Source organism: Pinus tabuliformis, chromosome 5_1 (genome assembly GCF_031772625.1).
Source record: "Pinus tabuliformis cultivar Carrire ecotype Pingquan chromosome 5_1, CPIR1, whole genome shotgun sequence".
Taxonomy (NCBI): domain Eukaryota; kingdom Viridiplantae; phylum Streptophyta; class Pinopsida; order Pinales; family Pinaceae; genus Pinus; species Pinus tabuliformis.
Window position 1 is genome coordinate 638,058,005 of NC_142305.1, and position 10,538 is coordinate 638,068,542.

Here is a 10,538-nt window from a genome sequence, read left to right on the forward strand (position 1 = left end):
AACCATATTAAAAAATCATTAATTTACCAACTCATGATTCAATCTTAAAAAATCATTTTAATTACACAAATCTAAATTCATCTACTAACACGTCCATTTAAAAACTTCAGATAAAAATAAAAAATAATTGTATATACAATAATATTCAAATTAAAAATAAATAAACACATTGCTCTAACTAAAAAATAATAGTTATATATACAACATTATTATTCAAATTAAAAATTAATAAAGACATTGCTCCAATTATAAACACATTGCTCCAATTATGAAATTATGATTAAAAATTCATAAACACATCCGATTATAAAATTATGATTACATATTAAGTCATTTCCACATCCTATTTTCCTGCATTCTATTGCAAAAATATATGTGGACAGGAATATATATGGACATAGTGTTTTATTGCATGAATATAAATAAAAAATAATTGTATATACAATAATATTCAAATTAAAAATAAATAAACACATTGCTCTAACTAAAAAATAATAGTTATATATACAACATTATTATTCAAATTAAAAATTAATAAAGACATTGCTCCAATTATAAACACATTGCTCCAATTATGAAATTATGATTAAAAATTCATAAACACATCCGATTATAAAATTATGATTACATATTAAGTCATTTCCACATCCTATTTTCCTGCATTCTATTGCAAAAATATATGTGGGCAGGAATATATATGGACATAGTGTTTTATTGCATGAATATATATCAGTATAGTGTTTTCCGTATGTGAAAATATGTGAAATATTGTCCTCTGCTACACCAGCATATAAACAAAAAACCACCCCTTTTCCTCTGCTACACCAACATATAAACAAAAAACCACCCCCTTTTCCTCTGCTACACCAGCATATAAACAAAAAACCACCCCCTTTTGCTCTGCTACACCAGCGTATAAACAAAAAACCACCCCCTTTGTGTTTTGTTGGAGGTAACTTTTCCTTTGCTACACCAACATATAAACAAAAAAACACCCCCTTTGTGTTTTGTTGGAGGTAACTTTTCCTTTGCTACACCAACATATAAACAAAAAACCACCCCTTTGTGTTTTGTTGGAGGTAACTTTGTCGGGAAGCTTATTGTTAGTCAAAATAATTTGATGGGAAGCTTATTGTTGGTCAAAAGCTTCTCTTTGTGCCACTAGTTGATCTTGCAATAATTGGATTCTTTCTGCAGTTGGTCTTTTAAGAGCGGGATTCTGTCTGACGCTAGTTAGATAGGAAATGACATGTAACCTTGAATTTACACAAATCATGTCCAACTAGGATTCTCACTTACACATATCATGTCCAACTGGATGGATTCTCACTTACACATATCATGTCCAACCGGATGGATTCTCACTGTTCTATATAACAATTGCTCCTTCACTGCCACTATTCAGTTTTCATGTTTGAACACGCTGGTTATTACAACCTTCATCGACTGCTAATCAGGTGGTGTCCTGAAAGTTCGCTCAGCATGTCCGTTTGGAGTTGGAATTTGAGATAACGCGAAGAGGTCACTGAGAGCTCTATAGTTACTCCCATTTCCTTTTTAGAAGGACCTGTTAGACCACACTGAATTTTAAGAAGCCTAAAATGTCAATCCAGGTTACCTTGAAAAAGATCTAATTTTTAGTTAAGAACTTATGAATCAGAAGCCACTTTCTCATCTAAGCCATTTTAGATGTATATTTTTCCGAAACGACCAATTTTGTTAACAAAATCCTTAGAAGAAAGATGCTAACCATGGTGTGGGTCTTTCCAGATCCTGTTTGACCATATGCAAAAATGCAGACATTGTAACCATTCATGACAGATTCGATCAATGGCTGTGTATCCATGTAATAAACAAAAAACCAGAAGCTGTGTATCCATGTAATAAACAAAAAACCAGACGCTGCTTTCTCATCTAAGCCATTTTAGATATATATTTTTGAGAAACCACTAATTTTTTTGAACAAAATCCTTAGAAGAAAGATACTAAGTTCTAACCATGGTGTGGGTGTTTCCAGAGCCTGTTTAACGATATGCAAAAATGTAGACATTGTAAAAATCCATGACAGATCGGATCAATGGCTGTGTATCCATGTAAATTTCCTCTGCCATTTCATGGACAAATACAAGTCAATGATTTTATGCAAATTATGCGAGAAGGCAAGGTAAAAAGACTCTTTAATCAGTACATTGTGTAGCGGATGGCCCAAAAACTTTATTAAAATTGGATATCCTCTGTACATCTTTGCCCATTTTGGATATCAATGGATGCAAATTATGCGAGAAGACAAGGTCAAAAGACTCTTTAATCAGTACCTTGTGTAGCAGATGGCCCAAAAACTTTATTAAAATTGGATATCCTCTCTACATCAAGCAGATGGCCCAAAAACTTTATTAAAATTGGATATCCGCTCTACATCTTTGCCCATTTTGCATTACAGATCGGATCAATGGCTGTATATCCATGAAAAAATTCTCTGCCTTTTCATGGACAAAAACAAGTTAGTAATTGTATGCAAATTATATCAGAAGACGAGGTCAAAAGACTCTTTAATCAGTAGCTTGTGTAGCAGATGGCCCAAACACCTTTATTAGAATTGAATATCCTTTGTACATCTTTTCCCATTTTGGATGTGTTGACAAGGAGGTATCCATCTTCCCCAATAAATTCCACTGCACTGTGGGCGTCAGATTGACCTCCAAAATGGGGTCTGATTCTGCAGTATATCCTTATGATTCCTGAGCCCCAAGAAAACTGTAAATATAAATAGAGATTACTGTAATTGTCATAATATAACGATGGCATCCATTCTGGCAATAATTGCAGGGATATGATTGGATATGTGGGTGGCAGTGTTTTGACGGCACGACATTAAGATTTCGATCCCACCGTCATATCTGATTATCACAGTCATAACAATCAAGCAGACACCCGGGGAGTGGAGTTTAGGCCCCCCAATTGGGTGTGTATTCCCCCACAGGGAGGCATAGATTTACTTGCTTACAAGATAGGAGATTCTTTTCTGATACCTTGCTTTTCCTTCATCAGTGCCAGGACGGAAGCGGCAGAGTCTATGGCTGTGGTTCCAGATTCAGATTCCTATCTAGTGCCTGTTTACCCTTTTACCCACCTTCCAACTGAGACCTTTATTGCTTCGCTCGAATAAGACGAGCTTTTCAGGACAAATACCTTTGAGGTCTTGAAGGCTATTATAAAGGATCTTGTTTTCTTCCAGAACCCTGATATCCACTAGCAGCATTAGAAATTCCAGTGACTTGGTTATCTGTAAAAATAATGTTTTAGAGAGAGAAATCAGTGTCATTCCTTATAATAGCTTAATCAGTTAGCAATACACAACAACAAAACAAATGTATAGCTTACAAAGTTCGAACATTAAAGAAAATAATATTCCCCATTCAATGTCGACATGTAATAGTCTCTGGCTTTAACTTACCAAGCAATTCAAAATCCCTTCGCCACTATGGCTGTAACACTTGTACATCTTCCCGTGCTCTAAGTAATGTCTCTTACGTCCTGAAAATCATATCCATTGTTTAATAAAATGAGCATTGTGAAGTTTCTAAAAGATGGTAATCAATAATGAGACAATCATGGATCACAAAATGATTAACATGTTTGCAAATTGGATATCGGCTCTACATCTTTGCCCATTTTGCACTACAGATCGGATCAATGGCTGTATATCCATGAAAAAATTCTCTGCCTTTTCATGGGCAAAAACAAGTTAGTAATTGTATACAAATTATATCAGAAGACGAGGTCAAAAGACTCTTTAATCAGTAGCTTGTGTAGCAGATGGCCCAAACACCTATATTAGAATTGAATATCCTTTGTATATCTTTTCCCATTTTGGATGTGTTGACAAGGAGGTATCCATCTTCCCCAATAAATTCCATTGCACTGTGGGCGTCAGATTGACCTCCAAAATGGGGTCTGATTCTGCAGTATACCCTTATGATTCTTGAGCCCCAAGAAAACTGTAAATATAAATAGAGATTACTGTAATTGTCATAATATAACGATGGCATCCATTCTGGCAATAATTGCAGGGATATGATTGGATATGTGGGTGGCAGTATTTTGACGGCACGACATTAAAATTTCGATCCCACCGTCATATCTGATTATCACAGTCATAACAATCAAGCAAACACCCGGGGAGTGGAGTTTAGCCCCCCCAATTGGGTGTGTATTCCCCCATAGGGAGGCATAGATTTACTTGCTTACAAGATAGAAGATTCTTTTCTGATACCTTGCTTTTCCTTCATCAGTGCCAGGACGGAAGCGACAGAGTCTATGGCTGTGGTTCTAGATTCAGATTCTTATCCAGTGCCTGTTTACCCTTTTACCCACCTGCCAACTGAGACCTTTATTGCTTCACTCGAATAAGACGAGCTTTTCAAGACAAATACCATTGAGGTCTTGAAGGCTATTATAAAGGATCTTGTTTTCTTCCAGAACCCTGATATCCACTAGCAGCATTAGAAATTCCAGTGACTTGGTTATTTGTAAAAATAATGTTTTAGAGAGGGAAATCAGTGTCATTCCTTATAATAGCTTACTCAGTTAGCAATACACAACAACAAAACAAATGTATAGCTTACAAAGCTCGAACATTAAAGAAAATAATATTCCCCATTCAATGTCGACGTGTAATAGTCTCTGGCTTTAACTTACCAAGCAATTCAAAATCCCTTCGCCACTCTGGCTGTAACACTTGTACATCTTCCCGTGCTCTAAGTAATGTCTCTTATGTCCTGAAAATCATATCCATTGTTTAATAAAATGAGCATTGTGAAGTTTCTAAAAGATGGTAATCAATAATGAGACAGTCATGGATCACAAAATGATTAACATGTTTGCTTTAGTACAACAAAAGAAGTATTCGTTTGATTTAGTTTCATTATTCCAAAAAGAATCAGAAAAAATTGTGATCTCTGACTGCAATTGCAAGAAAACTGGTGCTCCCAGATTGCATACTCTGTGACTGCACATGTAAGATATAACTCTTTAATATGTTTCCTACTAGCCTACTCTAGGACAACAGGGACATGTTGGGATGAGGCTCACGGAGGATACTAGTAATCAAGCTTGAAGCTACGCTGGTTATCTCATCATCATGGAAATAGAGGCAATGCAAACATGGTAGGATAATCTTCCTAGATTATTAAAAAAATGTTCTACATATCACATATGCAATTCTTCACCAAACAATAGTCCTTCATTACACTGAATCAAGTGGCGATTGAAATTATTTCGTGCTGCAGTGCATTTTGTTTACATTTCTGATTTGCCTCCACAACATCAAAATTTTATTATTTTTAGTGAAGAGTTTAAAATATTACTCACATTGACGTCTTTTCTTTGGCTTCCAATTTTGTGCTGCAATGCATTTTGTTTACATTTCTGATTTGCCTTCACAGCGTCAAAATTTTATTTTTTTTAGTGAAGAGTTCAAAATATTACTCACATTGACTTCTTTTCTTTGGCTTCCAATTTTGTGCTGCAGTACATTTTGTTTACATTTCTGATTTGCCTCCACAGCAATAAAATTAAAAAATAATTAGTGAAGAGTTCAAAATATTATTCACATTGACTTCTTTTCTTTGTGCTTCCAAACGCATTTGATGTTCCTGACTGGTATGCAAAGGTTTTGGATCCTGACTTTGACGATCACCATTTTTCTTGTCTGGAAAATCTGAAAGGAAATAATTGTCTTGATCCTAGCTTTTCTGAATCTTCAAAGCAAATTAGAGTTAACATAAGAAGGAAATTGCCATCAAACTGGACAACAGAACTTCTCACTCTGATCTTAAACACAAACAAGGATAGGATTGAGTGAAATTCAACACTTCCTGATGGAATCCATGTAGCATATGTATTTATGGTTGATTCTTTTTTATTTCTCTATGAGGGATCTAGATAACAGATATTACTCGTGAAACCTATGGATATTGTCCAATGAGATAATTTGTATTTCATTTTACATCAAGGACAAGGACAATTGATGCTCACCAGGGAAAATTTGTCTTGTCTATTCTCTGCTTGCATCGAGCCCTGCTGCACAGCAACAAAGAGTTAAAAGCATGAACTCTTGAGGACCTAGTGTTCAATATGCTTACAAAAATCTTTAATATCTAATATGTATGACTGAACAAGACTAGGGTTTCGAAGCATATGTTGCATTTAGAATGTTCTGTGCTTAATTGAGTAGGATTAGTGCAAAAGAATACGTATGATATATGCATACCGTTTCAGTAGTTTGTATGGCTTCAACAAGGTTCTGATCAACATTTTCCTTGCCATTTGTCATTTTTTCAGCAAACTGCTTTAATAAAGCTCCCATTACATCTGTTGTAAAGCAAATAATTTTTAATTTTCAAGCATCAACAGTTTCTAGAACTTCAAAGCATGAATTCGACTCAATAACCACACATTAATTGAACCTTTAGATTGAAAGATGTCATCAAGTCGTTTTTCTCCTTCATCCATGTTTCTAACTGATGGGTTTGGCTGAGTTTCAAGGTCCCTTACAGGCACACAAAGAGTTGAGTGTTGAAGGAAATTTCTGTGTTTCGCGGAACCATGGGGGACCTCAAAGGTCCCGCATATTTCCAAGAGCCATTTCCTCCACATTGTCTCCATTCATAATAATCCTTCAACGCCAATATACAGTGAACAATCTTTCTTGTAGAACCCGACTGCAAGCTTTCCTGAAGAAACAATAAGAGGAACAAGAGGAACAAAAACTTGTTAAAATCAAAGATTCAAATGTAAGCATCCATACGAATATCAACGTGATTGGCATGCTCACCTGCTCTTAATGAGAAGCTTCAAAAGTAGGCAACTTCATCTCTTAAGCAGGTACAAGAAAATTTCTACATTCTCAAATGATGATAGGCAGATAAAGACCGTCCTTCTGGAGGAAGTGATGAAACATGATTTGCAACCACCTGCTAAACAGTCAAATAACATGGTAGAAAAAGAAACGCTGGATTTCAAGACAATACAGGTTTCATAAAATATGTGAACATTCCAATGGGCATAAATGGTATCCCACCTTAGACACTGCTCCTGGTTGAACCTTGTTGACAAGATTACATAAAATGATCCCACTTCTCAAGCAAAGAAGAAACTCCTCAGCTGGCGCACATGTCCTATCTATAAATCCAGCCACGCTCTTTATCCATTTGTAGTTTGAAACCTTCTATTCGCTGTAAAATATCATACATAACAAGAAGTGTAGTCAAGGTCAAAACACTCAAGGTTTCAGTCAAAACAGAACTTATTTCAATCCTAGAAAATAGAGGCCATGTTAAACAAGATATATAATCTATATGAGAAACTATGATCAAACCTCCCAAGCCAAACAGAAAATGTGGCTTTAATAAAACATTGAGGTATAAGCAACTCAAATCCAGAATCATACATTACTAAAATTTGATTTGGCCTAGTGAGAAGATCCATTCATATTGATACGGAGATACTGGATTATTCTAGAGAAGAGTTATTCAACATAGCAGCTTAAGATCAGTAAATGCATGAAATAACAAGGTCTGAGGGATTGGATCTACTTGTCCACACACAGATATGAAACCAATAACAAATCACTGTACTTGCAGGGCATTTGAGATATATATAGGAGTGCATTTGTCTTTTTGACCTAAATATGTGAAATCAAGTTTCTATTCAGTGCAACCATGAAAAAGCTTAGGGTTAGCTCTGTACTTTATAATTAAAATCATAACAAAAAACAATTAACATCATAACAAAAAACTTGGCATCAAAAACAGGGGAAATGGGCCCTAAAATGATGCCCAAGACATCATAAAAAGAGAAATTGAAAAACAAAATATAATACTATCAGTTCACCTGCTTCCTCTGCTTTCAGTGAAGCGGAAAGACCATCATAGATGCTCTTCGCTTGCAATCTACTACCTTCTTCTATGTTAGAAACCTGTAAATCCATGGCAATCCTGAACATATTGTTTGCAACACCATCATAGATGCTCTTAGCTTGCAATCTACTACCTTCTTCTATGTTAGAAACACGTAAATCCATGGCAATCCTGAACATATTGTTTGCAAATGCCCTGTGCCTTCTCTGACTAAACGAACTTCTGGGAGGAGGGCAGGGAAAAGTGTCGGGAACCAATGGGGGAGGGACCTGCTTACGCCCCCACTAAAGCCATTGAAGGTCAGCTGAAGGTGTGTCTCTTTATCCTCTGAAAGTTCACACATTGCTTCAATGGCCTGCTCCCACCTTATTGCTGGAAGTTAACTTTTAAGAAATCGATCTTAGTTGATTTCGATAGTCTTGATAGAGAAAATCAATAATGTATTGGAAAGAAGTCTTGATAGAGAAAATCAATAATGAATTGGAAAGAATCAATCGTGCCTAAGTTTGAACTCCGAGCACCGATTTGTGGCAGTAGTGTGCACAACGCCGCGGCTGCTTGTTTGCACATATTGTAAGCAGTAGTGGGCACGACGCTGCACCAGCTTGTGTGCATAAGGCGGCCATTAACGAAGGCGAATTGTTCTTGGCAGTGATGCCCTCCAACATGGGCCGAAACTCCACTATGCCCAACCGCCAACTATTATCTGCGTTGGTACAGATGTCAAATTGTCATTGGAAAGAGGGCGACAAAAATAGGCATCTCTGATTGGTTGGATCTGCCCAGCCAAAGCTCGCAGAGAAACGTGTTCTAGGCAATGATGACTTTCAACATGGGCCGAAACTCCACTATGCCCAACTGCCAACTTTTATCTGCGTTGGTACAGATGTCAGATTGTCATTGGAAGGAGGGCAACGAAAATAAAGTCTTTGATTGGCTGGATCTGCCCATCCAAAGCCCGCAGAGAAACACCTATCGACATAATAGGCATAATAAAAATAAATAAACAAGTAGGATAACACAAACCTTGGTATCATGGATAAATATTTGAAATGTACAAAGCTTAGCAACCAAAATAAGAGTCACAAATGCATGCTGTCACACAAAATTGAGGAAAACAACAATAATTCATTTATATTTTCAAAAACAATTGCAACAAATGACAATATTCATTTATATTTTTCAAATCTTTAGACGACTAGAGAGCACATATATTGTTCCAAAAGCTTAAATGTCGACCTGAGTTTCTGATAGTTTTAGAGAAGCTTCAGATCTTTATTCTCATGTTTCTGTAGCCCCACAACTTGCGAACCTTTGAAACCTAATGGAAAAATATATAACAAAGCGAATAAAGTCTTTACAACTCCATAGTTTACCCACAAAGGGATCCAATGGTAAATGAGTGCTTATATAACAATGAAGATATTTTTCTGAATAAAGCTTTTCGAATGCCTTCATATTTTAAACCTGAGAAACTTGTGATATTACCAATGCAAAAGCAATGGCTCATGACAGAATACTTAACTGAAAAAGTCAGAATATTACAAATACAAAAACAATGCATACAAGCAAGAAATTGAGTAGTAGATGGTTAGGGCTTGAATTCCTCACTTCCGAGATTGTTGTGGTAGCATGGGCTTTATTCCTCTCTTCCAGGATTAGTGTGGTAGTAGGATTTCCCTCAATAGGCTTGTTCACAATCTCTCCATTCTTTATGTGCACAACATTGTAAGAAGTTTACAAGAAGTTGAGGTGGGGGTGCGAAGAAATATTAGAGAAAACAAAAAAAATTGAGCCAAGGATGTTGGGTGTGGGGGGAATATTAGAGAAAACAAAAAATTGTGGACCAAGGATGTTTTTTGGATTGGTATGTTAAATGGATCAATGCACTTGTGACAATGGTTTTCCTCTCTATGCATGGTTTCCCTATTTAATTGGAATCATATTATCATTATATATTAAGGGATACCAAGTTCAAACATAGTTCAGGTGCTAGCTAGGAAAATAGAAGAATATGCAAATAGGGTGTGCCTAGCGGTACAACTTGATAACATCATATATGGGAATTGGTAAATCAAGTTTACAAGACCTAGAAGAAAACTTTTCCATAGGTATTTCTCCAAGGGATTAAGACATGAGTTGCAAATTTTTATATTATCCAAAGGATATGAATGTCGTAAAATAAGCACAAGCACAGGAAGCAAACCTAGCAAAAGGCAAAAGGTAATGATGTGGATCCACGTCATTACATGCATGACTAGTTGTGGCAAGTAGTATCCATAGCTGCCCTATCCATCTACCAGTAACCTCTAGTCCCCCCCCTTGGGTTCCTCTTGTTCTGAAATCTCCTTCCTCTCTTCACAACCTGCTCCTTCCCTCCCTTTTGTCTATCATTAACATTTGTCTCAGTCTAGGGTTTGGGAATCTCTATTAAGTGGTATAACTTTTTTGACTCTCTTTCGAGCAATGGCTTTGGTAAACGCAATTGCAGTTGCAAAGAAAAAAGCTTAGCTCAATTGTTGCTTCAACAATAATCACCACCTTAAAAATAGCACTCTCATTTTTTTTTGATTGAATCTTCAATTATGCTTCTTCTTGCGGTAGCTAGACGCTGTTCCC

The 10,538-nt window shown here is 36.2% G+C and overlaps 1 protein-coding gene across 6 annotated transcripts; it reads right to left on the reverse strand.

Moving 5' to 3' along the window:
- Window positions 1-2,306: 2,306 nt before the first annotated feature.
- Window positions 2,307-8,984, reverse strand: LOC149166586 (uncharacterized). Of its 6 annotated transcripts, XM_089432690.1 has the most exons (9): window positions 7,894-8,980; window positions 7,082-7,235; window positions 6,836-6,974; window positions 6,468-6,734; window positions 6,272-6,372; window positions 6,037-6,081; window positions 4,699-4,778; window positions 3,455-4,483; window positions 2,307-3,283 (listed from the first exon to the last, which is right to left on the reverse strand). In XM_089432690.1, exons 4-7 carry the CDS (start codon window positions 6,664-6,666, stop codon window positions 4,758-4,760), a joined length of 366 nt encoding a protein of 121 aa, XP_089288816.1. In that variant the 5' UTR covers window positions 6,667-6,734; window positions 6,836-6,974; window positions 7,082-7,235; window positions 7,894-8,980; the 3' UTR covers window positions 2,307-3,283; window positions 3,455-4,483; window positions 4,699-4,757. The 6 variants fall into 6 exon arrangements, with proteins under 6 accessions (XP_089288816.1, XP_089288815.1, XP_089288817.1 ...); XM_089432689.1 differs by having other exon boundaries at window positions 3,455-4,778; XM_089432691.1 differs by having other exon boundaries at window positions 3,455-4,778; window positions 6,037-6,078; window positions 7,894-8,979.
- Window positions 8,985-10,538: the final 1,554 nt, after the last annotated feature.

Coding starts and splice junctions, on each gene's coding strand:
- LOC149166586 (XM_089432687.1), bottom strand. CDS start 6,666: ATGGAGACAATGTGGAGGAAATGGCTCTTGGAAATATGCGGGACCTTT. Junction 6,082..6,271: donor CCATACAAACTACTGAAACG/GTATGCATATAT, acceptor GTTGCTGTGCAG/CAGGGCTCGATGCAAGCAGA. Junction 5,720..6,036: donor GACAAGACAAATTTTCCCTG/GTGAGCATCAAT, acceptor ATTTCCTTTCAG/ATTTTCCAGACAAGAAAAAT.